The 27,777-nt window shown below is 45.9% G+C and overlaps 1 protein-coding gene across 1 annotated transcript in view; it reads right to left on the bottom strand.

The window, feature by feature from the left end:
• Nucleotides 1-27,777, bottom strand: part of TOP2B (DNA topoisomerase II beta) — a 639,919-nt gene that overhangs the window by 93,501 nt on the left and 518,641 nt on the right. Inside the window, 1 exon segment of the mRNA XM_033930173.1 lies at nt 17,963-18,101. Coding sequence (XP_033786064.1) covers nt 17,963-18,101 — 139 coding nt within the window.

The raw sequence follows: 27,777 nt of genomic DNA, 5'->3' as shown, positions 1-27,777 counted from the left end.
GCAGGGCCAGGAATTCAGGGAAGTGTTTTTGTCCTCCATTGCACAATGGGGGGATGTCTGTCTACCTGTAGGAATCCCTTGATATGTTAACTAATTTTAAAAAAGGAATTTGTCTTTGATTATACTTAACAAATCAACCCTTATTCGTCTGTGCCAGTTAGAATGGCCGATATTTGGTGTGGGCTGGCCCCCTCTGGCTCCCTGGAAGAGGAGATAACTCGTCAGGTTTTTATGCATTCGTTTGCTGTCGGTTCCTCTTCCAGTCAGCCAATTTTTGCATTCCAATGGGAAAACCCTTCCACTGGACAAACCTCCCAAGTAACCTGGACCCGTCTACCCCAGGGCTTTAAAAATAGCCCCACTCTATTCAGCACCGCCCTTGCTTCAGACCTTGCCAATTTCTTCCCTTTATCTGATTCCCAAGTCCTGCAGTATCCCGGGTTCTTTATGAGTTCTGTCTGTCCAAATGTATCAGTGAAGTTTTAAACTGTCAGTTGTTCACAGCATGAGAGGAGAGTACTTTTCCTTTTGTGCTGATAAGGGCCATGAAGTGTGTAGCACTTCAAATGCGGTTTCTCCTGCAACAGATAAGTGGTTTTGGATTTTAAGTTTTTGGCTATGTTATAAAATGTTTATGTATATTCAGCAATGTATGTAACTGAAAAATATGATTTCTGGAAATTATATTCCATGCTAAAAAGAAGTTCTTTGTCCAAATTTAGTAGTTATTTGTCTAAATTTAAAAGTTCTGAAAAGGACTACATCTGTAATTTAATCTCTTTGATCTTTAAGCAACTCTCTCTCCTTTGTGAAATTCTATAGGAAGAGGGAGTAAGTCTCTACTGAGACCCATGTTGATTGTAAAAAAAAAAAAAAAAAAAAATGAACAATGTGAGTACAGTAAAACCTTGGTTTGGGAGCATAATTTGTTCCAAAAGCATGCTTGTAGTCCAGGGCACTCGTGTACAAAAATATACATACTTGTATTGCAAGCCCTTGCTCGTTTGGAACAGTCACTGCATTCCTGCAGCGTCATATAGAGAGGAACCATTGGCTCAGTTGTGAAAATGTGATGCTTCTTATAATGTATGTATGTGTATTGCAGGACGTTGCTGGTATAGCAAGTAAAAATTTAATCATTGCTTGTCTTACAGAACACTTGCAAACCAAGTTATTTGCAATCCAAAGTTTTACTGTATATTCCAATCTTTGTTTTGTATTTCTTTTTATAAATCATGTAAGCTTAATATAAAAATGTAAGTTTAGGTAAGAATGTAATTTTTAGGAATGCTTTTATATGGAAGTAAATATTTTTGCCAGTCAGCTGATAGTGAAGGGACTGCTGCTTTAGAGAGCGCTTGTGTCAGACTACCCTGCTTAGTGAGTGGATCCAGAACTGCATTTTACAAGTCAGCTCTTTGGGGTAGGAACCTGATACAGATAGTGGGTCTGCCTTTTAAATTTTTCTGTGGCCATATTTACATTGATTCCAAGTATGCCTTCCTCGTGTCACCTACCTTGGCTTTCAAATCTCCTAGGGTACTAGGTCCCTTCCTACACCCGTGTCCAGGCTGTCTGTAGTCTCCCTGTCCCTGATAACTGCAAGGCTCTGCACCGTCCTTGGTATTGTCAGATACTGTTGTATCTGGATCCCTGATTTCTCTCCTATTGCCCACCCTCTGTATGATGCCTCCAAAACTTCTGACTCAGGCCCCTGCCCTCTGGCACTTCCGCCCAAGAAGCTGAGCTGTATGCCCTCACTTCTGCCCTGTAATATTCTGCTTCTTTAGTCTTGAAACATCTACTCTGACTCCAAATATGCTTTCTTTACCTTGCATTCCCATAGGGCCATCTGGAAATATCGAGGTTTCATTACAGCCTCCGGCCGCCTGATCTATCATGCTCCCCTCATTCTTGACCTTCTTGAGGCTGTACAACTACCCTCACGTGTTTCTGTTAAGCACTGCCATGCTTACAGACACGTGACAGACCTTGTCTCTCGTAGCAATGCCCTTGCCGACCGCACAGCCCGAGCTGCCAGTCTCTGCCCCCTCTTTCGGCTCCTCTGTATACAATCATTCCTTTTCTGGACACCCTTACACCCCAGTACACTTCTTAGGAACAGACTTGAGCATGCACTCTTTCGGGCCGTCTGTCCTGAAAGGGGGGTGGCTACAAATATGCGCCAATTTAAGTGCCAATCCAGACCCACACACTGATACTTCAAACACGAGCACAGTGGGTACCCTCATATTCATTCCTCAACTCCTGGCCCTCACGATTGTCACAAGATGCCATGATTTGGCACACTCTGGAGAACCCGCTATAAAATTGACTCTCAAGAGACATTTCTTTATCAATCACCTTGATCAGCTAGTCCGGAATATGGTCCGACAGTGTGTTGTCAATTCTAGAATAAAATTCCCAATCAGATGACTGCCACCTCTTGGATACCAACCTATTGGAACATATACGATGCAGGTTCTGTCTGTAGACTTTACCCACATGCCCATTTCCCGTTCCTTCAGTCACTTCCTAGTCTTCACAGACACCCTTACTAGATGGATCAAAGCCTTCCTTACTTGCACTGAACGCGCCAGAGACGTAACCAAACACTTCCTGAATAATTCTGTGCTTTGATCTCCTTGTTTCTATAGGCAGTGACAACGGCCCTGCTTTCATTGTCAATGTTGTCCAACAAATTGCTCAGGCCCTCCAAATTGAATAGAAATTATATGCTGCTTACTATCCTGAGAGCTCTGGTCAGGTCGAAAGACTAAACAGAACTCTTAAGACCCTTCTTATGAAATGAATTGAAGAAACTAATCTGTCCTGGCCTGTCCTGCTGCCTTCTGTTCTTTTTCAGATTAGATGCACCCCATCTAAACCCATTAAATTGTCCCCATTTGAGCTCATGTTCGGCCGGCCACCACCCATTGTGAACCCAGATCCTGGTTCCTTTGCTACTCTGGGATCAGATATCCTCCAGAGTCAGGTCCAATCTTTAGCTAAGGCCCTTCAAGAGCTCCACAAATGGGTCCTGGAAAGGGCCCCACTACCGATAGCTACACAAGTCCATGGGTATGTCCCTGGAAATACAGTATGGCTAAAACTTGGAAGTCAGACTCCCTGAAACCTAGGTGGATAGGTCCTTTTACTGTCCTAATTTCTTCTCTTACAGTTGTCAAGGTGTCCGGACATGAAACTTGGTTCCACTATAAAACGGATCTTCATCTGAAGCTTTCTAAGACCTCAAAAGTTCTGAATATTTACCATTGTACTTAGCAGGTGTTCTGAATATAATTCTTTATAAGTGTTTGAGTTTAATTGACTGCCTATGGTTCACCACTGCCTTTAGCAAGTGTCTTGAGTATAACTGTTTGAAATTTTCTAAGTTGTGCCTGAAAGAAAAATGAGTTTCCTATGTTAGTATATATATATCTGATATTTGTGTTGCCCTTACTTATGCTTCTTTCTTCTGTATTTCTTTCCTATTGTACGTAACAAGTACAACTTTTGCCTGATGTTTGTTTGAATGAAGGAGTTAAGTACAGAAAGTGTCAAACATTTGAGGGTATTTTCTGTTTCCAACCTACTGGTGATGAAGTTTAAAAGTGGACGGAAATCTGCATTTATAATGTTGAGGGTCCACTTATCAACTAGACTCTTATTGTAGACCCCACTCGCCCGGTGTCTTTGTATTGTGATACATGTGTGCTATTTGATGTTTCTCAAGGTCATGGTACTACCCCTAATACAGTTTTGTGTGGCTCCCTAGATTAACTGTGTTATTATACCAAATGTGCTAAGTATATATGTCTGTATAACCTGATGCCTTTAAGAACTGCCCCTATAAGGAAACCTTCACTAATGGTGGAGTCTGTCCTTTATGAGAAAGTGTCTCGTGGGCTATCTACAATAACCCACACAAATATCCCTTAATACCCCGTCTGCCTCCCTTACTATAGGTCCTAGCTCCGGCCCCTTGTGTACTACAGGCTACTGTAATCCCATGGTTTTCACTATCACTGACCCATATAACTGGAATGCCAATGTCCAAGTCCAGAAGGCCAGAGACCGCATGGCATTGTATATTGATGGTAAAAGGTGAGACCCAGGTACTGATGTATATGTCCGTATTGTATCCGGCTCATGTGCTCCTGTCCATCACTCTGTGGTGTTTCCCCAGTTTTATGAAATTATGAAAGTAGATACTAATATCCTGTAATCACTAGAAATCTGTTTATACAGTTTGCTGAAACTATAGGTCAGACTCTTAATGTTAGCAATTTTTTGTATGAGGAGGGACTGGTATGGGAGAACAGTGGCTATGGGAGGCAATGCAGCTGGACATGTTAAACCTGACTTCACAGACTCTCACTTTTACGTCAGGTCCACGACCTTCACGATGGGCCTTGCAAACCTCCATTGTTGCTTCCCACTGTCTTCAGCGCCCTTCAGATACTGCTTAATGGAACTTCCTATGAATGATGGTCAGCTCCTGATAGTTGATACTGGCTCTGTGATCTGTTTGCCTACTCTTGGTTGCCTGCTAACTGGACTGGTACATGTGTGCTTTGCATGATCCATCCCAGCTTCTTCCTGTTACCGCTAGCCGATGGTGAACACCTGGGAGCCCCTGTCTTCAACACCAGGGGTCGCCAAAAGCGGTCTACTTCCACCAATTCCCTTAAAATAGGTGAATGGGGTGATGACTGTCCTGCAAAATGGATCATTGCTGCTTATGGACCTGCCACATGGACCGAAGATGGCACCTGGGGCTATCGGACCCCAATCTATATGCTGAACTGCATTATTCGTCTACAAGCTGTATTCGAACTGATAACTAATGAGACCACCTGAGCTTTGAGTACCATTGGCAGAGCGAACGCTAAAATGTGCACTGCTATCTATCAGAACTGCCTAGCTTTAGACAGAAGGTGGTGTCTGTGGTAAATTCAACCTCTCCAACTGCTGCCTTGAACTTGAGTAAAATGATTGAGGACGTTGTGGATCGTATCACCAAACTGGCTCATGTTCCTGACCAGACCTGGCGTGACCTTACTGCAGACTGGATCTCTGGTACCTTCGGCTCCTGGTTGCCCTCTGGTTCAGCACTGAAGATCATCTTGCTGATTGCTGCCCTGTCTTCTCTGCTCCTTTGCTGCCTGCCCTGTGTAGTCCCCATAGCCATAAAGCTGCTCCACTGAACTATGGACTCTGTTGTCAAACGTTCCACTGCTGCATTGGCCCTTGCTCTCTCCCAATATCATCCCTTACCCACTGGGGACCTCGACTTTCCTGACCCCTAACTTTATTTTGTCAGGCTTGGCTCCTTAGGTACGCCAGCCTGAAAGGGGGGAATGTAGGGTCATGAAATGGTTAACTGTTGTTTAAAATATTGCTCTGGCTTACATAGCTGAAGAAAGTTTACAATCTATTGACTTCATCTGCCTAAAATGTATGTCCCTACCTTACCACATTGTAAGCTAAATAGATAAGTTTGAGCCATGATGTACCCTGCCCTTCTGTACATTTAACTGTAAGAGTTAGATAAGTGTCCTGCTAGTGACCTGCTAGTGTGAGCTTAGAACCAAGGAGTGTTAAGAAAAGTAACACGTGAAAAGCTTTTTCTAGAATTCAGTTGTATAGCCAGAAAAATGAATAAATATCTCTGTAACTTCCTGGTTTCGGCACTTCTGAGCCAGCTTGGAGCTCAGGGGTCCAGCATGCATGCTGTGAATAAAACTCTTGTACTTTCTTCACGCCTCTGACTTTGTGTGTCCAAGTGACCTTTCAAAAGCACAGATAGCATCCCGGCCCACCTCCTCACAAATCCCACTCTGGCGGTAAAAGTACAGTGCAAATCCCTTTCCCAATGTCTACAAAAAGCGCACTGTAGTACCACATGGCACTTCAGGTATCAGTATACAACCGATATGGGCCAGGGTACTTTCTGCAATGTCCCCCAAAGTTTTTCTAAATGTTCCCCCTCAATGGGCGATGTCTTGTCCCAGCCCCTAGTTTTCATAAAATGTCAAACTTGAAGATAGGCAAGATAGTCCCCATCCCTCACCTCATAAAAGTGTTGTAGAACCTCAAAGGTAGTTAAACCCAAGGAACCCCATCTTTCAAAGACCGGGTTAGTTTTGCCCACTAAAAATTGAGGTTCATCCCATAAACCCGCCAAAGTAGAGACCAGCAGTCCCTGATTACACTCTCGTCGCAGGCTACCCCATACCCTAAGCAGGTGCAATAAGCACAGTTACTTATCTTAACAGGTGTTATCCAGGAACAGCAGGCAGATATTCTCACTGATGGGTTGACGTCACCGACGGAGCCCCGGTATGGACATTTCAAGAACTTGAAAAAAGTTGACGCCCACAACGCGCATGCGCAAGTGCCTTCCCGCCCGAAGTAGGCGCACGGTCCCTCAGTTAAGATAAGCCAGCTAAGAAGCCAACCCGGGGAGGTGGGTGGGTTGTGAGAATATCTGCTTGCTGTCCCTGGATAACACCTGTTATGGTAAGTAACTGTGCTTTATCCCAGGACAAGCAGGCAGCATATTCTCACTGATGGGTGACCTCCAAGCTAACAGAGATGGGATGGTGGGAGAGTTGGCCAAAGAAATACAATTGGAAAAATAGTGGCTGAAGTGCCCATCCGGTCTGGAGAAAAAACCCAGACAAGAGTGAGAAGTGAAGGAATGAACTGAGGACCAGGTGGCAGCTGTACAGAGTTCCTCCGTAATATAACTATAAGGAAAACAACAAAAGCTGCCAGAACTCGAACGTAGGGACTGGGACACGATATTCCCGTTCCAGGCCAGTCTGTGGAAAGGAGAACAAGAGGGAGGCAATAAGCAAAGTGAAAATTGTTCCCATGAATATAGGATATCCAAATTGAGTTGAATCAAAAGAAAAGGTTGGAATAAAATCACTGCGGTTCCGACCTGAGTAAAAAGGAGAAAAAAAACGCTGATAGGACAAAACATATAAAGCCAGGATCCTCGTAGGAAAACGAGGTAAAGGAAACAACACAGACAGAAAAACTGACTAAGTAATAAAATGAAAAAAGTAGAAGATACTGTGGACATGAACACAGAATCATCTGAGCTTGATGAAGACTGATAAGGATGAAGCTGCTAGCAGGTCATGAAACTCACCGATCCCCCTGGAAGAGGTGTGAGACATAAGGAAAACCCATTTTGCAGGTAATAAACTCAAGTGGAACTGACGCCATTGTTACAAATGGTAGTGTCAACAAGCAGGAAAGAACCACAGGAATAGTCCAGACGACAGAAGAAGGAATAAGGTGTGATTACACACATGTAATCCCTGTCATAATACTGGGAACGAGGAGAAATCAGAAAGAAGGCGCTCCTCGACAGATCAAGGGAAAAAATGCAATAGCAGTAAAAAGAAGTCTGAGAGCTATAGACTCGAGACTAGAAGCAAACATAGAAAAAATACCACCAGTTAAGAAGGTGGAAACAGGCAGAGAAAAAGACACCAGGAAAGAAAACGAAACCACTTGCGATATCAACAAGGGCGAGTGGCTGTTGTCTTGGCAGAAATGAACAAATGGGCTGAGAAGATGTAATGAAACGGATGCAGCCCAAAGAAAAATCAAAGAAGATTGGAAGAAATCAAAGATTCCTGAGTCAGAGTGAACTGAGCAGGAAAATGAGAAGAAGAAAGGGCTCCCTAAAATTTGAGTGAACGAAGAAGGGAGAACTCATGTGGACTAGATAACCATGCATCATGGTGGTAACAGCTCACGTGAGCTTGATGAGAAGCAAAGGGAATGCATATAGAAATATACTCCCCCAATCCAGGCAAAAAAGCACTGTTGAAATTGGCTGCTAGGAAAGTCTGCTCTCCATGAAAAGCAGCAAGAGGAGATGACCAATCACCTCCAAGTTCACAAAAACAGGGCCTCCTGACATAACAGGAGAGAGCCATGGACTCCTTGCTCAATTACCTGTAGGGTAAAACCTCTGAACTGGCTGTGCAAGGAAGGAGGACTTGAGGACAGAGTAGATGATGAAAATCATGAGGTCCTAAAATATAAGAAAAATTAGGAAAAAAAAATGGGGAAAATCCGATGCCTGGCAGTCGAAAGACCCTGAGGCTGTAGAATGCCCATATGAACCCCACAGACAGAAAAAGATGCAGCGAGTATGAAAACCATGCAAGGAGGAAACAAATAAAAAAAGGAAACCTCCGTCGAGACTAGAGGAGACAAGCCCTCGCCTGGTACCACTGGAAAACAAAAAACCACTGAGGAGTACAAGAATGTAGTCCAACCCGTGGCATAATAGAAACAGGAGAATGCCTGTTGTTCAAAAGAAACAACAAGTGGAAGAGTGAAACAATCTGAAAAAGAAACACTCTCAGAAAAGTACACTAAAGAAAAACAGGTACGGAAAATGAAACGGTGAAGAAAATGAGATGGGTGAGAAAAACATCTGAACCATCTCTCAGGGGAAAAAACAATCAGGTAAAAACCCAGATGTTTAGGAAATGGAAAAACAAGGAGGCCCTGTAATCGAATAGATGTGGCCAGCACAAGGAGATATCCCCTGAATCTGGGAGGAAACAAACCAAAACTGGTAAGGAGAACGGTTGAAGAACACAGCTCGAAAGCCGTATGAATTCGAACTGGTAACAGCTGCCCGGAAAAACAGGAAGCAGAGACATGAGGTCTGAGATCTAGAAAAAACACAGTCATCCAGTGGCCTTGACAATTAAGAGAAAGACCAGTAAACGAAGAGGACCCTGCCAAGAGAATTTGCAGAAGAAAAACAGGAAGGACTGCCTAAGAGCCCACGTAGACTCTCAAAAGAAAACAGAGTCCGAGATCAGGGTGAAAAGCTGAAGCGGATAAAACTTCCACATAAAGAGAACTCAGAGAGGCTAGGCTCGCAGGAGTACATAAAAAACTGATAAGACAGCCGCCATGAAAGTGAAAACTGCTACACAGATGCAGCCAGAGAAACTCACCAGGTACCAGCACAGCCCCAGGAACACCTCCCCAAATCAGACAGATTCAAGAACCTGTCCTGTGGAGTAATGATAAAAACACCACTCGGATGCAGACCAGATCCATAAAACACAGATGTGAAACTGAAAAGCGGCTACATGAAATGTGAACACAAATGTATGCCAAAGAAAAACAGGCAGGCAGGAGAGGAATCTAGGAAGTCCAGGTGTTCTAACCGATCCCCAGCCTTGTCCGCTGAGCCCAGGAAGACAAAGGCCTACATACAAGCTGTGAGGAGGAACTCCACCAGGAAGGAAAAAACAAGGAGGCATGTGAACTGCTTCATAGGGCGTGTCACAAAAGTCCCCACAGAGATCAAGGAAGGAAAAGAAATTCCATAGGGAAAGAAATGACTGAACAAAGTCAACGTCCAAAGGAACACATAGACAGAAAAATGTCCTAATGGATCTGGAAAAAGACGATATGTCAAGCAAGTAGAAAGGCTTTGTGAACCCTACTCCAGGGGAAAAAGCACATGTGATGTAGAAACATCCACCACTTCAGAGAGAGATGGGGCATAATTCCAAAAGACACACCAAGCCTCTCAACCAGTCAAAAAACAAGACCATGAAGGAGTCGATGTCGAAGGGCAAATGCAGTTTGAAGACTGCAAAGCTTACCCATACCAGGAGAACACCGACACCGGTAACTGCAATGACAACTGGTGTCATGGGATAGGAGTCAACAAAATCAGAGATGACTCAAGGGGAAAACGAGCCCGGAATTAAAAAACGAAACCAGTGTCGACAGAACTCAAACAACTGGATCACAGTTGAACATGGTGATGTCGAGAAGAAAATCCGACGTCGACCTGGATGTTGATAGGGCCGGTGGCATCAATCAGAACAGACGACATCGAGAAGGGTGGTCGACACCAATAAGAAACGTCGACAGCACGCCCAGGAACAGTGAACCCATGCCGATGTCTACTGAAATTGTTGGCATGAAAGAAAACACTGTGAAAAAAGGAAGAACCGGTACCAATGGATATAATGCCGGTACCAAGGGTCAACACTCCTGAGATGAACAAAGCCGGTATCAAGGCAAATAGCACCACCGGAGCAGACGGGGAAGGACACCGGTACCATTGATCTATGACTGGCACCGAAGGTGTCCCAAAGCAGAAAAAAGGACACCGGTACCGATGGTCCACGACCGGTACCGACGGTGTCAGTGTGAAGCAGAGAGAAATAAACACCGGTTCTTAGTTAAGAGTAGAAAATAACTCCGTAGTGAGGTGGATGGTAAGTGAAGCCTTGCTCGCGATCTAAGAAACAAAGTGCAGAATCTGCAAGCCCTGATGTTAGAAGCAGACTTAGATTTTGTTGCTTTTACAGAGACATGGTTTAATAACTCCCATCAATGGGATGCAACTATACCATACTATAATCTTTTAAGGAAGCATAAAGCTGGCCAAAAAGGTGGAGTAGAAGCACTCTGTAAAAACCAATATAAAAACAGCTGAAATTCAGAGCAACAAGGGAAAACAGAAAATATATACTCAGGTGTGTCATCCATTTCATCTACAAATGGAAAACTTAGACAAATATCTAGTTATATATATCAAAAGGCTGGGAATAAAACGTGAAGTGCTGTTGCTGGATGCAGATTAGAGAATTCCATCCGCAGAATTGCAAAGAATTAGAAAAACAATAAGATGCCTTGCAAAATGTTTTCCTCAGGCAAATGGTGATAGAACCCACCAAAACATGAGCGACACTGGATCTCATGCTCACAAATGGGGAAAATGTGTCTAATGTACAGGTGGGTGCCCCCTCTGGACAGTAGTGACTATACTATATGATTCAATATAGGATTTAAAGTGGAGTTAAGATATAAAATTCAATGTCCTGGATTTCAAATATGCTGACTTTAGTAAAATGAGCATGTACCTGAAGAGTTAACTGGATGGAAGGATATAAAAGAAGTAGAAAGTCAGTGGTCTAAGAAGCTAAAAGGACCTACAAAAACAGCAGATTTTGCAAATTTATATATTAGGTGATTTCAATATCTCTTTGGATCTTTCTGGCTCTGTATGCTTTGAGGGAGGTGAACCATGTGAGGAGACTTTGGAATACTGGTTAAAGCTACAGCCTCAGTACCCTAAGATTGTAAGTTCAAACCCCATGCTACTCCCCTGCCCCAGGTACATTAGATAGGTTGTGAGCCCACCAGGACAGATAGGGAAAATGCTTGAAGTACCTGTATGTAAACTGCTTTGAGTGTGCTTGTAAACTACAAAAAGGCAGTATACAAGACCCTATCCCTTATTGCAGGAATTTGCAGCATGAGTATTGGAGTAAATAATGGGTGGGTCAACACAAGTTGTGAGATGTATGTTGGATTTGATTTTTTAATTGTTGCAATTGAGAGCAAAAGCATTAGTCATTGCAGATAGAAGAGGCTGGTTGGTTAGATCATGTGATTACTGTTTGGTTGCAATTTGAAAAGGGTATGGCAATTTTTTTAAAGGAGCACAGTTAAATGGTTGCCCAAACTAATCAATGATGAAGGATGAGCAAATGGATTAAGTAGCATAAATCCATGCCAGAAGTTTTGGATGTGATTGCACTTAGCTGTCTCATTGGTAGTTATGTAGATTATGTCTGTGGAGAACTGAGCCACTAATCACACTGCGCCAAGAGTTATAGAGATCTCAGTGAACATGGAAAAAAATGAAGTATAGTGATGAATGTGAGACATATAAGATTAAATTTGTGGAATATGGAGAAATTAGATTCTTACCTGCTAATTTTGCAGGGCCACATTTTGGATTTGTAGGTACTTGGAGGGCCTCAGAAAAAATAGTTAATGTCTTATTATAGAAATGACAATTTTGTATGAAGTAAAACTCTTTATAGTTTATAAATCTTTCCTTTTGGCTAAGTCTTAATAATAATATTGTAATTTATAGCTACAGAGACATATGATCAAGAACCTGTTTTATTTTACTTTTATGATTATTATAAATACTAGTCTTTAAGCCCGTTACATTAACGGGTGCTAGAATACTGTTCACCCTCTATGTTGCCCCTTCCATTCACTGCCCTCTCTTCTCTTTCCATCTCTCTCTCTCTCTCCCCCATATAGCCTCTCTCCATCTCCTCCTTCCTTTTGCCTTGGTCTGGCATACCTTCCTCCTTCCCTCCAAGCCATTCTCTCCCCCTCTGCTCCCTTTCCTCATTTAACTACTTCATTGGTCAGCAGCAGCATTCACAATTCATTGCTGTTGCTGGCTTCAGGTCTTTCTCTCTGGCCGGTCCTGTCTTCATGAAAACAGGAAGTAGGCAGGACCGGCCAGAGAGGAAGGCCTGAAGCCAGCAACAGCAGCGAATTGTAAACGCTGCTGCTGCCTGAAGCACCTGAGGCAGACACTTCTCTCCCCTCCCAGCCCAACCCCCGCTGACTCTGCGACCCTCCCAGCAAGATGACTTTAATATCAAACCTCCCTCCAGCGTTGGCAGCTAAACAGGCTGCTTCTGCTTTCTTCTGCCGTTGAGGCTCTCTGTTGCGTCATTGATGACGTAATTAGTGAAGCGGCAAAGGGACTCAACTGCAGGAGAAAGGCCGAAGTAGCCTGTTTAACGTGCAGCGAGTGCCAACGCTGAAGGGATGTTTGTACCGGTGCAGAAGCGATATGTCTCTCCCCCTCCAGTACCTGTGCAGCACTTTGCTGCGGCGCATCCTCCCATGGGGGGGGGGGGTTGCACAGTGTGAGCGGGTGAGAGCGGCAATCTCCAGTTGGGGGGGAGGGGGGTGAGAGCGGCGATCTCCAGTTGGGGGGGGGGGTTTGCACAGTGTGAGCGGGTGAGAGCGTCGATCTCCAGTTGGGGGGGGAGAGGGGTGAGAGCGGCGATCTCCAGTTGGGGGGGGTTTGCACAGTGGGAGCGGGTGTGAGCGGCGATCTCCAGTTGGGGGTGAAGGGGGGAGAGCGGCGATCTCCAGTTGGGGGGGGGGTTTGCACAGTGGGAGCGGGTGAGAGCGGCGATCTCCAGTTGGGGGGGGGAGGGTGTTGAGAGCGGCGATCTCCAGTTGGGGGGGGTTTGCACAGTGGGAGCGGGTGAGAGCGGCGATCTCCAGTTGGGGGGGGTTTGCACAGTGGGAGCGGGTGAGAGCGGCGATCTCCAGTTGGGGGGGGAGGGTGTTGAGAGCGGCGATCTCCAGTTGGGGGGGGTTTGCACAGTGGGAGCGGGTGAGAGCGGCGATCTCCAGTTGGGGGGGGAGGGTGTTGAGAGCGGCGATCTCCAGTTGGGGGGGGGGAGGGGGTTGAGAGCGGCGATCTCCAGTTGGGGTTCTTTTATTTTTTTTGTTTTAAGTTGAAAGCCGGCGCTGCAGCTCCTCTCTCAATCCTGGTGCAGTTCGAGAGAGGAGCCGGTACCATTGACAGTGAGAGGCAGGGGTGAGGAAGGCCGCTGCAGCTGTGTAATTTTTTATTTTTATTTGAAAGCCGCCGCGAGCAAGTGGTGACGTAAAACCCGCTCATGCACAATCGTGTTTTCGCGACGGATCAGGGAACACGTTTTTTTTAGTGCGCATGCGTGGCCTACCATTTTATTATATTAGATACCGAGGGCCTCAAAATAGTACCTGGAGGGCCGCATGTGGCCCCCAGGCCGCGAGTTTGAGACCACTGCTGTAGACTGATATAGTCCTTAAAAATGAGTTTATATCTCATCATGACCAGCAGGTGGAGACAAACAAAACTGTGGAATAGTACATAAGAGGTACCTTCCCCTATTCCTATAAGTCTGCCGAATAGCCAAGCAGAACTAAGAACTTGAAACAGAAATAAACAATACTCCAAAAAGTAGTAACAACAAATATACCCAAATGCTTTTGGAAAATGCAAAGGAGAGAGCCCAGCAAGAAAAGGTCCCCACAGCTCGCCAGCTAAGCCACAGCCGCTGTTCTTCAATTCTCCCCGGCCTAGAAAAATACTAGAATCCATAGAAAAAACAAAATCTGCATGCTAACAAAACAAAAAACCCGCAAGCACTGCACAAAGACAGACAGAGTGGGATACTATACCAGTTTACAGGCTAGCAGAAAGAAAATTAGCAGGTAAGAACCTAATTTCTTCTTCTGTAGCGCCTGGTAGACTGGTATAGTCCTTATGAATGGGACGTACCAAAGCAGTACCTATTAAGGGTGGACCCCTGTAGGGCCAATACCAGAACACGTTCACCGAATACCATGTCCCGACGCGCTTGAACATCCACATGGCAGTGTCTGACAAAGGAATGTAGAGAAGATCAAAATTGCAGCCTTGCAAATATCCACTGGATGCACTAGAGAAGACTCGGCCCACGAAGCTGCCTGACCAAGTGGAAGGAGCCTTGAGAAACTCTGGAACAGACTGGTTCTTCAGAAGATAAGCGGAAGCAATAGTCTCCTTAATCCTACGCACAATAGTAGCCTTAGAAGCGCCATCCCCCTTACGACCCCCGAGAAGGACAAAGATGATCTGATTTCCTGGGTCTTCTGCACATAAGAGCAAAAGATCCGACTGACATCCAACTTGCGCAACTGTCTCTGCTCGGAAGAGCTCTCCCGGCTACACAACATTGGGAGGACCACTGCCTGATTGACATGAAAAGGAGAAACTACCTGTGGCAGGAAGGAACAGGCCTCAAGACAACCCGCTCCTTAGAAAACTCCAAGAAGGGAGCCCTACAAGAGAAAGCCTGCAGCATAGAAACATGTCTAGCTGAAGTAATGGCAACCAAGAAGACCGCTTGAAGAGTAAGGTCCTTCAAAGAGCAGTCGCCCAACAGTTCAAAAAGAGGGCGCACTAGAACAAACAGAATCAGATTCAGATCCCAAGATGGAACAGAGGGCCACACGGGAAGCTTAAGCAATTTGGCCATCCACAAGAAACTGACCTTTCAATACCCCATGAAAAGCTGACAAGGCCACAAGCAGAACCCAGAGACGAGACCAAGCCAGTCCTCTGACCAGGCCATCCTGCAAGAACTCTAAGATGGTAGGTAGGGAAGCGTGAAAAGAGACCACTCCTCAAAGATACACCAAACCCTCACATATGCCCGAGAAGTGGAAAGCCTCCGGGATCCCAAAGAATTGAGATCACTTTATCTGAATATCCCTTCTTATCTAGGCAATCCCTTTCAAGAGCCAAGCCGTAAGAAAGAAGGGACCCGAAATGAACATTGGAATGGGACCCTAACTTTGAAGGTCTTCCAAGAGAGGCAGAGGAAGTGGACCTGCAACCAGATGCCTCACCAGATCTACATACCATGGCCACCTGGGCCAATCCGGAGCCACCAGAACCACAAGGCCCAGATGCTGAATCATGCGGAGAAGAACTCTGGCCAAAGAGGGAACACATAAAACAGCCCCTCCATTGGCCATGGTTGAACCAGAGCATCTAGGCCCTCGGCCTGACCGTCTCTGTGACTACTGATGAAGCAGGGTGTTTTGGTGTTGACACTTGTGGCCATCAGGTCCTTTAGGGGCTGACCCCAAGACTGTACTATCAAATAAAAGGCCACATGACTTAGACACCACTCTCCAGGATCTAGCACATGACGACTGAGGAAGTCCACCTGAACATTCTCTACGCCGGCTATGTGGGAAGCCAAGACGTCCTGAATGTGAGACTCTGCCCAGATCATGAGAAGGGATGCCTCCCGCGCTTCCTGAGTGCTCTTGGTGCCCAAATGACAACTGACATAGACCACCGCCGTGGCATTGTTCGACAGAACCCTGACTGATTTGCCTGTCAAGAAGGAGTGGAAGGCTAACAGCGACGGACGGCTCTGGTCTCCAGAACATTGATCAACCAGGTGCCCTGAGCTGAGTGACCTAGATACTGAGCTCCCCAACCGAGGAGATTGGCATCCTTGACTCGTCCCTTGAACAAGATGAGCGGTTTGGAGCCACCAGCGAAGACTGCCGCGTGCCAAGCCCTGCAGAGGAACAGGACTGTGCCTCTGGGGCGATCACCTCAGAAGCAGAGCATACTGAAGAGGATGCATGTTGGCCCGCGCACACTGCACTACGTCTAGGGAAGCTGCTGTCGACCCCAAGACTTGGAGGAAATCCTGTGCCCAAGGACACCGGGATGCCAAAAGCAGGTGAACCTGAGATTGCAATTTGCTTACTCAGGCCTCTGGAAAGAAGACCTTCCCCAAGGAGGTGTCAAACAAAACCCCAAGGTACTCCAGACGCTGAGATGGGGCCAACCGACTTTTGAAAAGGTTGACTACCCATCCCAGCGACTGTAGAAACACCACCACCCGAGCCATGACATGGATGCTCTCCTGAAATGACTTTGCCTGAATCAACCAGTCGTCCAGGTAGGGATGCACCAGAATATCCTCTGTCTGCAAGGCCACCACGATGACCACCATAACCTTGGTGAACATCCGGGGAGCCGTGGCCAGGCCAATAGGAAGTGCACAAAACTGATAGTGCTGACCCAGGATCGCAAAATGAAGGAAGCGCTGATGGGAGGCCCGATTTGGAACCTGCAAGTAGGCTTCCATCAGATACTCCTCCGGCTGAACTGCTAGAATGAGAGATCGCAGAGTTTCCATGCAAAAAGAGGGAATTTGGAGAACCCTGTTGACCCCTTTTAAATCTAAGATGGGCAAAAAGGTCCCTTCCTTCTTGGGCACCACAAAGTAAATGGAGTACCTGCCGGTGCCGCACTCCTGAAGATGGCCTGGAAACAACTGCTTTGAGGTCTGGCAAGCGTTGAAGGATCTGGCGAAAGGCCTGTGTCTTCCATGCCGCCTGACATGGAGAGACTAGAAAATGATCTGGTAGAGAGCGGGCAAACTCCAGAGCATAAACCATCCTGCACCAACTCCAGGACCCACTGATCGGATATGATCTCGGCCCACTTGGGAAAAAACTCATGCAGCCGGGCACCCACAGGAACCAAAGGGGATGCCGGCAAGGAGTCATTGGGCAGGACAGGCAAAGGAGGAATCCCAGCCCTCCGCAGGCCCCCCCCCCCCGAAAGGACTGCATGTACTGATAAAAATAACCCCAGGAAAACCCCGAAGCCTGGAAAGTAGCAGCCCCACACCCAGGGTGGTATTTGCCGAACTCCCGCAAATGCCCCGGGTAGTGCCTCCCCCTCCCTTGAGAAGCAGGGCGGGCACGGTCCTAAGGTAGGCGGGGCACTTTAGAGTCTGTCAAAGTCTGAACCAACTTATCTAAATCCTCCCCGAATAAAAAGGACCCCCGAAAGGGAAATTTAGTAAGCTGTTTTGGACGCGTCATCCGCCAACCAAGCGCAAAGCTACCAGATACGGCACACTGCCACTCCAAAAGCCATAGACTTGGCAGACGTCTGCACCAAATCATAGAGAGCATCCAAGAGAAACGAGGCAGCTATCTCAATCCTTGCCACCTCCTGATCCACCAAAGACCAGTAATCAGACTCACGATCCAGGACATGCTCGGCCTACCGAAACACGGCGCTTGGACCCCCAAGGCAGAGATCAAAATTCTGCTTAAGAATGGTCTCCAACTTACGCTCCTCAGAGTCCCGTAAGGCATAACCACCCTCCATGGGCACGGTATACCGTTTAGCAATCGCTGAGACCACCTCATCCACCACTGGCGACTCCAAAGTAGCCCTTGTCTCCCTCCGGGATGGGATACAAACGAGCTATGACGCATGCCAACAGAAACGGCTTCCATTTCACCCTTTAAGGTGACTACTAGTATCCATCACATTTAGAATAAAAGTATGATTACTGATCTACTTTGGTATTTGAAAATATTATTTAAATATGGGTTGGGTATTCTAATCCCCAATTTGTAATCCATTCATAGCAGAAAAACAAATTTGAAAGAACCAAATCAGTAGAACTGTGGATCTCTAAAATAAAATTGACATTTCCTGACAGAAACAAAAGTGTTTATTTCTGTGTAAGGCACATACCAGGTTCTTTCTTTATCCGCTTGGGCTTCGGAGATTTCAAAACAGTTGTGTTTTGTGAGTCTTCAGCTCCACCATCAGCTGGCATGCCACCAAATTCATCATCAAATTCCAATTTTATTCCAATAGAATCACTATCAACCTTCAATATAAAAAAAATAAATGCATTGACAGAACTCAATACTTGATATGAAAAAATACACAATAGTGAATCTTCAAAAATATATTTAATGTTTTTTTAAAGGACTTGAACATATAGAAGAACTATGAAGAACAGAACAATTGCATGCAAAAGTTAGGCATCTGGTCAAAATTCTCTTTTTCTCTGAATCTCAAGTGAACAGATGCCAACACAACCTCTACATCATAAAAAAGTTAAAACATGTTTTCTGCATGTTACTGTATACCTTTTCCATTTTTCATAGATTCAAATAAGGAACAAATATGACAAGTGCAAAGAATTCAAGACAATTTTATTCAGGAAGGACAAGGAAAGAAGAAAGGGAGGAGAGGTAGTACCTCATATTATTAAAGTAACAGAATTGAACGAGTTATGAGGCGAGGAGGTACCGTGGGTTAATCTGGATAGAGAAAATGAACATCTATTTACACTGGTGTGATATACAAAACCCCTTCATAGGCAGAAGTAGTGGACAAAGTCTTAATTGAAAATATTTATAATATTGCTATTAAAGGGTACTATTACTTGTAGGTGATTTCAATATGTCAGATGTTGCTGGGACATCCCTGCTGCAAAGTTATCTAGAAGTAAGGAGCTCCTGGATTCTCTACAGAGATAACTGTTGCAATAAATGGTAATGGAACATATACAGGAGGGGCCATACTGGATCAGGTACTTGGAATACATTTCTGATTTAATTTATTTGTTTGATATACCACTAAATCATGTGTTAGAGGGGATCAAACTAAAAATAAAATAAACATAATATAAAAAAGAATTACAATACACAATTTCACACAAATAAAAATTATTAGACTAAGGCCTGGATGCAAAAAGCTCCAAAACCAAAGTCAAAACTACCATTGTGGAAGCAATTTTTTTTACTGGCATTGCTTAGCACAATAGCATGCAAATTATATGCATACATTTGTGCGGAACATCACTGGAAAAAAGGGGAACTGTGCCTAGCACTCTCTTGGAAGAGCAATTGCTAGCACAGCTCCTATCCTCTTGTCTGCCCGAACAGCCCCCCCTAAAACAACAACAACAACAAAAAAACATCACCTGCTCCCCCTGTTCAGCTGATCGGGGCAGGGGAATTCCCAATCAGCTGAGCTGGCAGGATTCTCTGAAGCCTCCTGCCTATCTTCAATTTAATCTATGAGAGGTGGGGGAGGGGGGTGTTGGAGGAGAAGTATCCTAGCTCAGCTTTGGGGCTGGACCAGCCCATTAGACCAACAGGGCACAGCACGAGGCGGGCTATCCACAAAATGTTTGGGTTTTTTATTGGGAGAGTGGGCTGCTAGGTGGGAGGGTGAAATGTTTATGGTGGGGTCTGCTCTAGCCTTAATTTTCCTGTCAATGCTTGAGCCAATCAGCACTCAGGCACAGACAGGAAAGTAAGGCAATGACAGCTCAGACCCTGCCAAAATGTTTGCACGGTAAAACTGAGTGATTCTTGCTGTGCATTACCTGGAGTGCTCATTAGAATACTAATAAGCTCCTTGCAATACATTAGCTTAAGATTCTGAGTGGCTGCTACAATGATTAATAGCAGCTAAGGAGAATCCTTTTGTACATTGGCAGGGCAGCTTTCTGTGCCATTAAGAGTGCTTTAACAACTTTTACTGTCACGGAAAGCTATTCAGCATCAGAATCTAAGACCACAATTTCCCACAAGTATATCCTACTTTTAACCTTTAAAATCCGTTTGAGTAACCAGCCAGAGTTCATCGATAGACTTCTAATCCCTTATAATCCATCTAAATCACTCTGTTCTATGTCACAGATCTCCTTACCATACCATCTTTAAAGTTAATTAACACGTTGAGATATAATAATTTCACTGTTACTGCACCTTCCCTTTGGAACTCGCTGCCCAATTACTTACGCGTAGAGTCCGCACTAAATCAATTTAAACCCAGGTTAAAAACCTTCTTGTTCCAGGATGCGTTTGGACAATAACTGTCCTTTTAAGGACTAAAACAATGCTTGTCTGTTTTTATCCCTACCTATTGTTTTTCCCTTCTCTCTGTTCTTTTCTTCAAAGATTGTAGTTATGTCCATTTTCTCTTTTGTTTGAAGTAAGTTTGTATGTCATGTCATTTGTTGTACTAATATATCCTGGTATTTCTAAATTGATTTTATGGCATTTTCATTGTACACTACCTAGAAGTTTGATTAGGCGGTATAAGAAATTTTAAATAAACTTGAAACTTTGATTAGTCTATTCCCATTACTGTATTCCTGGCCCTAGAAAAATACTAGAACCCGCAGAAAAAACAAAATCTGCCCCTCATATATATCAAAAATGGTTACTACTGAGAATGATCTAAATTTTTTTTTGTGCGCTTCAGTTGACTTTTTACTAGTGGTTGCTTTTGATATGTATTTTAAGTAAGGCACTTAGGCCCAGATTCTATAAAAGATGCTCATCAACTTAGATGCCCAGCCGACCTAGACACCTAACTTATTTTAAAAGCTTAATCAGTACTGATAAAGCACTGTTACTTACCATATCAGATGTTATCCAGGGACAGCAGGCAGATATTCTCACATGTAGGTTACATCATCCATGGAGCCCGGTATGGACCGTGCTAAAAGTTTACTGTCACTTTAAACTTAAGAAGCTTCGAGACTGCCTGCACCGCACACATGGGAGTGCCTTCCCACCCAACATCAGCTCACAATTCCTCAGTTTCGTAAACAAGTTAAGAAGCCAACCAAGGGAGGTGGGAGGGATGTGAGAATATCTCTGCCTGCTGTTCCCAAATACCTGTTACGGTAAGTAACTGTGCTTTATCCTTGAACAAGCAAGGCAGCATATTCTCACATGTGGGACTCCCTAGCTTACTGAATGAGATGATGGGAGAGTTGCCATTAGGAAGAAAAATTATGTAAAACTGCTTGGCCAAAATGACCATCTCATCTGGAATAGGATTCTAGACAGTAGTGAGATGTGAATTGAGGCCGAAGTAGCTGCTTTGCAAATATCTTCAAAGGGAGTGGAACGCAAAAAAGACATTGATGCTGCCATAGCTCAAATTTTGGGTGCTGTAACATGTCCCTCGAGCTGCAGCCCAACCTGAGCATAGCAGATGGAAATGCAGGCTACTAACCATTTGGAAATACACTTCTCCCTCCGTATCCATGGGGATTAGGGGCAGAGCTGGCCCACGAATATTAAAAAAACGTGAATAATATTCGGGCCTGTTCTGCCCCTATCCCCGCTTTCCCCAGCTATTTTAAGCAATGTAAGCCCCCCTTAAGCCTTACCTGGTGGTCTAGCGGGTTTTCAGGGCAGAAGCGATCTTCCCATGCTCCTGCCCCGTGCAGATCGCTCATAGGAAACGGCTGCCTTGAGCTCTCGTCCCGAAAATCCGCTAGATCACCAGGTAAGGCTTAAGGGGAGGCTTACAGGGCTTAAAATAGCCTGGAAAACTAAAATTTATTTTTTTGTTAAAAAAATCACAAACAACCAAATCCGCGGATGCTGAAACCGTGGATTCGGAGGGGGAAGTGCAGTCTGCTTGGTGATGGGCAGGCCCAACCTGTTAGGGTCAAAAGTGATGAACAATTGAGGTGAAGTCCTGTGTGGTTTAGTTATTTGCAAATAGTAAGCCAAGGCATGCTTACAGTCCAATGTATGAAGAACAGTTTCTTTAGGGTGAGACTGATGTTTTGGAAATAAGACAGGAAGCACAATGGAATGATTTAGATGAAATTCCATGACTACCTTGGGAAGGAATTTAGGATGAGTTCTGAGAACTACCTTGTCATGATGAAAAACTGTAAAAGGTGGGTCGCAAACAAATGCTTGAAGTTCACTCACTTGACGAGCAGAAGTGACAGAGATCAAGAAGACTATTTTCCAAGTTAGTAATTTAAGATGAGCAGATGCCAGTGGTTCAAATAAATGGCAGCTTCATCAGACTGGTAAGAATTATACTAAGATCCCAGATAACTGGAGGCAGTTTTAGTGGAGGTTTCATGTTCAAGAGTCCCTTCATAAACCGGGAAAAAAAGTGGATGAGTAGCCAGAGGTTTATTGTTGAAAGCACTAATAGCACTGAAGTGAACTCTAACCGAAGTGGTTTTAAGTCCATAGTTGGATAAATGGAGAAGTAGTCCAATACTGAGGGAATAGAAGATGTGGAAGGATCCAAGTGATGGAGATTACACCACAAAGTGAAGCATATCCATTTGAGTCAATAGCAATGCTGAGTAGAAGGCTTTCTAGAAGCAGCTATAATTGCTTGTACTGGGTCCGAAAGATTGAAATCTGATGAAATCAGGTTGAGAAGTACCAAGTTGTTAGGTGCAGAGATTACAGATTGGGATGCAACAGAGATCCTTGATTTTGAGTGAATAGAGATGGAAAGATTTGCAATGGAAATGGATCCTTGACACTCGGTTGAAGTAGAAACAAAAATCAAGGTTGTCTGGGCCACCAAGGAGCTATTAGGATCATGGTGGCTGACTGTTGTATTTTTGTATTGTATTGTGTTTATTATTCATCTTATACAAAGCGAAGGACAAAATGAACAGACATAATAAATACCATTACAAACATCAAACCATACAAAAATACAATGAAAGCATAAAAGTCAACAGCGACCATCTTCAACAACCACAACACATATATTAACTACCACCCGTCATGGGCACAGATATCAAATTTACAGAGCTTTCACAACGGACAATTCTCCTTATCCCCCTCGAGGTCCAATAATGCCATGGCAGGTGCTCACAGGTATCAACTGCATCTTTCCAATGTCAAACTGCCTGAACACAGGCTCAAACAAAGGAGCAAGTCGCGCTTCTTTCTCAATGCGATTTCAATGCGCCTCCCTCTGGTGCGCGATGCCTCAAACACGGTCAGTCTGCTCTTAACCCATGCGCTACCGATGATATCACCGGTAGGCGGGGCAGCACTATTGCAGCGGGAACAGTAGCTTGTACAGAGTTTGGTAGCTAGCAGAGAAGCCAACCCAGGGGAGGTGGGTGGGACGTGAGAATAGCTGCCTGCTGTCCTTGGATAACAACTGTTACGGTAAGTAACATTGCTTTATCCCAGGACATGCAGGCAGGTATTCTCACTAATGGGTGACCTCCAAGCTAGCCATAATGGGATGGTGGGAGAGTTGGCAACTTAGGAGAATAAATTTTGCAACACTGTTTGGTCAAACTGTCCATCCTGTCTGAGAACGTATCCAGACAATAATGAGAAGTGAAGGTATGAACCGAGGACTGGGTGGCAGCCTTACAAATTTCCTCAATAGGTGTAGATCTGAGGAACGCCACAGAAGCTGCCATTGCTCTGACTTTATGGGCTGTGACTTTACTGTGAAGGGGCAATCCAGCCTGGGCGTAGCAGAAAGAGATACAAGCCGCCATCCAGTTGGAGATGGTGCGCTTAGAGATAGGACGTCCCAACTTGTTCGGATCAAAGGAGAAGAAAAGTTGAGGAGCAGTTCTGTGCGGTTTGGTGCGTTCCAGGTAGAAAGCCAAAGCATGCTTACAGTCCAGAGTATGAAGAGCTGATTCTCCAGGGTGAGAATGAGGCTTTGGAAAAAACACTGGAAGAACAATGGATTGGTTGAGGTGAAACTTCGAAACAACTTTAGGAAGGAATTTGGGACGAGTGCGAAGCACCACCTTGTCATGATGGAATACTGTAAAAGGTGGATCCGCTACCAAGGCTTGGAGCTCACTGACTCGTCTAGCAGAAGTGAGACCAATGAGGAAGACAACTTTCCAGGTGAGATACTTCAGATGAGCTTTGTGAAGAGGTTCAAAGGGAGGTTTCATAAGTTGAGAAAGAACAACATTGAGGTCCCAAACCACTGGAGGCGGTTTGAGAGGAGGATTGACATGGAAAAGTCCTTTCATGAATCTGGAAACCAGGATGAGCAGAGAGAGGTTTCCCTTGAAGCAGCTGATGGAAAGCAGCAATTGCACTAAGATGGACTCGTATTGATGTAGATTTGAGGTCAGAATGAGAAAGGTGCAAAAGATAGTCCAAAATCGAAGACAAGGAGGAGTGTTGTGGCTCATGATGATGAGAGAAACACCAAGTAGAAAATCTGGTCCACTTTTGGTGGTAGCATTGTCGAGTAGCAGGCTTCCTTGAAGCTTCCAAGACGTCTCTCGCACAGGTTGGGAAAACTGGAGAGGAGTTATGTTGAGAGGAACCAAGCTGTCAGGTATAGAGACTGCAGATTGGGATGAAGCAGAGATCCCTGATGCTGTGTAAGTAGCGAGGGAAAAACAGGTAGTGGAGCTGGAGCTGAGTTGAAGGAGAAGGGAGTACCAAGGTTGCCTGGACAACCGTGGAGCAATCAGAATCAAGGTGACCCGGTCTGACTTCAGCTTGACTAGAGTCTTCTGAATGAGAGGGAATGGAGGAAACGCATATAGGAAGAGATTCATTCAGTCCAGAAGAAAAGCATCTGCCTCGAGGTGCTGAGGAGTGTAGATCTGGGAGCAGAACTGAGGCAGTTTGAAGTTGTGGGGGGCAGCGAAGAAGTCTATCTGAGGTGTTCTCCACTGAGTGAAGATCTGATGAAGGGGCGTGGAGTGGAGGGCCCATTCATGCGGTTGCAGAAGGCGGCTCAGGTTGTCCGCTAAGGCATTGTCCGCCCCCTGAATGTAGACAGCTTTGAGGAAGGTGTTGTGGCGAATCGCCCAATCCCACACTTTCAGAGCTTCCTGGCAGAGGGAGGCCGATCCCATCCCCTCCCTGTTTGTTGATATAGTACATGGCGACTTGGTTGTCTGTGCGAATGAGGACAACCTGGTCATGAATCAGATGTTGAAAGGCATTGAGAGCGTTGAAGATCGCCCTGAGTTCCAGGAGATTGATGTGGCACTGGCGGTCCATGCTTGTCCAGTAACCCTGGGTGCGGAGGCCATCCAGATGGGCCCCCCAAGCATATGTTGACGAGTCGGTCGTGAAGACTTTCTGGTGATGGGGCGCGGAGAACAGTAAACCTCTGGATAGATTGGAGGATAGCATTCACCAACGAAGAGATTGTTGCAGAGCAGGAGTGACCTGGATGTGTCGAGACAGAGGGTCGGACACCTGCGTCCACTGAGATACCAGGGTCCACTGAGGGATCCTGAGGTGAAGTCTGGCAAAAGGAGTCACGTGAACTGTAGAGGCCATGTTGCCCAGAAGGATCATCATGTGTCTCGCCGAGATGGACGGGCGAGAGGACACCGAGTGACAGAGGTGGAGGAGAGCTTCCTGGCGTGGAGGAGGGAGGAACGCTCTGAGTTGGGTAGTGTCCAGGACAGCTCCGATGAAGGGGAAGAGTCTGGGAAGGCTGAAGATGGGATTTTGGGAAGTTTATCTCGAATCCCAGATGCTGCAGCAATCAAATCGTCTTCTGGATCGCAAGGACAACTCCCTGAGATGTTGAATTATTGATGAGCCAGTCGTCCAGGTAGGGGAACACCTGGAGGCCATGGTTCCTGAGTGCTGCGGCCATTACTACCAGGCACTTGGTGAAGACTCTGGGTGATGAGGCCAGGCCGAAGGGGAGCACTCGGTATTGAAGATGAAGATGTCCCACCCTGAATCTGAGGTATTGACGGGAGGCCGGGTGAATGGGAATGTGTGTGTTGGCCTCCTTGAGATCCAGAGAGCATAACCAGTCGTTCTGCTCAATAAGGGGGTACAGGGATGCTAGGGTAAACATGCAAAATTTTTCTTTGACCAGAAACTTGTTGAGCACCCTGAGATCCAAAATGGGGTGCAGATCGCCCGTCTTCTTCGGAACAAGGAAGTACAGGGAGTAGAAACCCTTGTTCTGTTGTGACAAGGGAACCAGTTCGACAGCCCCAAGCTGCAACAAGGCCTGGGCTTCCTGAAGAAGGAGGGAGGTCTGGGTCAAGTTGGAAGGATACTCTCTTGGAGGATGTTCCGGAGGAACTTGATGGAACTGAAGAGAGTATCCCTCCTTGACGATGGAGAGGACCCATAGGTCGGTGGTGATAGTCATCCATCGGTGGTAAAAGTGATGGAGACGGCCACCAATCGGTGGAGCAACTGAGAATGGCAGAACAACAGATGTTATGCCCTCTATGAGACAGTCAAAAGGCCTGAGGAGCCTTGGAGACTGTTGATGGTTGAGGCTTCTGATGCTGCTTTTGGGAATGCTGCCTCTTCACAGGCTGTTGGATGGGTGGAGCCTGTTTTGGAGGGTAACGCCACTGGTAGATCAACGGTGGGCGTGATGGACGAGGAGGAGCAGGCTTGGGCTTCGGACGCAGGATGGACTGAAAAGACTTTTCGTGGTCCGAGAGCTTCTTGGTTGCTGCCTTGATGGACTCGTCGAAGAGGTCGGTACCAGCGCATGGCACATTGGCTGGCCTGTCCTGGAGGTTGGGGTCCATGTCGATGGTCCTGAGCCACGCCAGCCGGCGCATGGCCATCAAGCATGCTGTGGCCCGAGCCGAGAGCTCAAAAGCATTGTAGGAGGACTGCATCAATTGGAGCCGGAGTTGGGACAGCGAGGACAGAACCTCCTGGTACTCAAACTGTGCCCTGGGGTCCAGATAGGGCATGAACTTCTGGAGTACAGACAGGAAGAATTCAAAATATGTGATGAAATGGAAGTTATAATTCAGAACTCTGGAAGTCATCATGGAGTTCTGATAAATTCTCCTGCCAAATCGGTGCATGGTCTTGCCCTCCCTACCAGATGGAACGGTGGCGTAGACCTGGAAGGGGTGAGACTGCTTCAGTGAGGACTCCACCATAAGGGATTGATGGGAGAGTTGGGAGCCATCAAACCCTTTGTGGTGAACTGTGCGGTACCTGGCATCCAATTTTCCCGGCATGGCGGGGATGGAATAAGGTGTTTCAAGGCACCGCTCAAAGGTCTGGTCCAGCAGCTTGTGTAAGGGAAGCTTGAGGGATTCAGCCAGAGGTTGAGGAAGGTGCATTGTCTCCAGGTATTCCTTCGAAAATTTAGACCCTGTGTCCAGGTATATGTCTAAATCAGTTGGCATCTGCCGGAGGAACAAGAAGGACAGCTGGTCAGCCAATGCAGGACCTCGAGAAGGATTCGAGGACGTCGAGGCCTCAAGAAGGATTCGAGGACGTGGATCGTGGTGGTGATTAAGATCCCAGTGTGTCCTCGAGCTCCGGCATCAGAGGGGGGGTGAAGTAGCCGGTGGTGAATACTCGAGAAAAGGCTGCTTCCGATGAGGCGAGGCGTGCCTGGAAGAGTGCCTTGATGAATGCCTCAAACGATGATGCAAACTGTGCTTGGAAACCAGCCTCGATGGACGAGGCGAGTGGGTCTTCGCTGAGGCCCCCAGATAGTGGACGGGGCTGGAAGCGGTTGATCGAAGCAGAGGTGGTTGGCTGGGCTCGCCCCGGGGGACTCGTAAAGGCTTGAGCCCTTGTATCGGATGAATCGGTTCCAATGGAGGCACTCGAAAAGACTCTACTCCTTGCATCGAGTGAATCAGTTCCAACGGAGGCATGGCAAAGACTCTGCTCCTTGCGATGCATGCATCGATGCCAGACCAGACACTCGCAGAGACTCTACTCCCTGTTGAGAGTGTGTGTATCGCTGAGGCACCGGAGGCGGCTCGACCTCGCGGGAGGCCTCCGCCTGCCCAG

Source organism: Geotrypetes seraphini, chromosome 2, assembly GCF_902459505.1.
Source record: "Geotrypetes seraphini chromosome 2, aGeoSer1.1, whole genome shotgun sequence".
Taxonomy (NCBI): Eukaryota; Metazoa; Chordata; class Amphibia; order Gymnophiona; family Dermophiidae; genus Geotrypetes; species Geotrypetes seraphini.
Note: the sequence above shows the minus strand (reverse complement) of the source record. Positions and strands in the feature narration are given on the sequence as shown.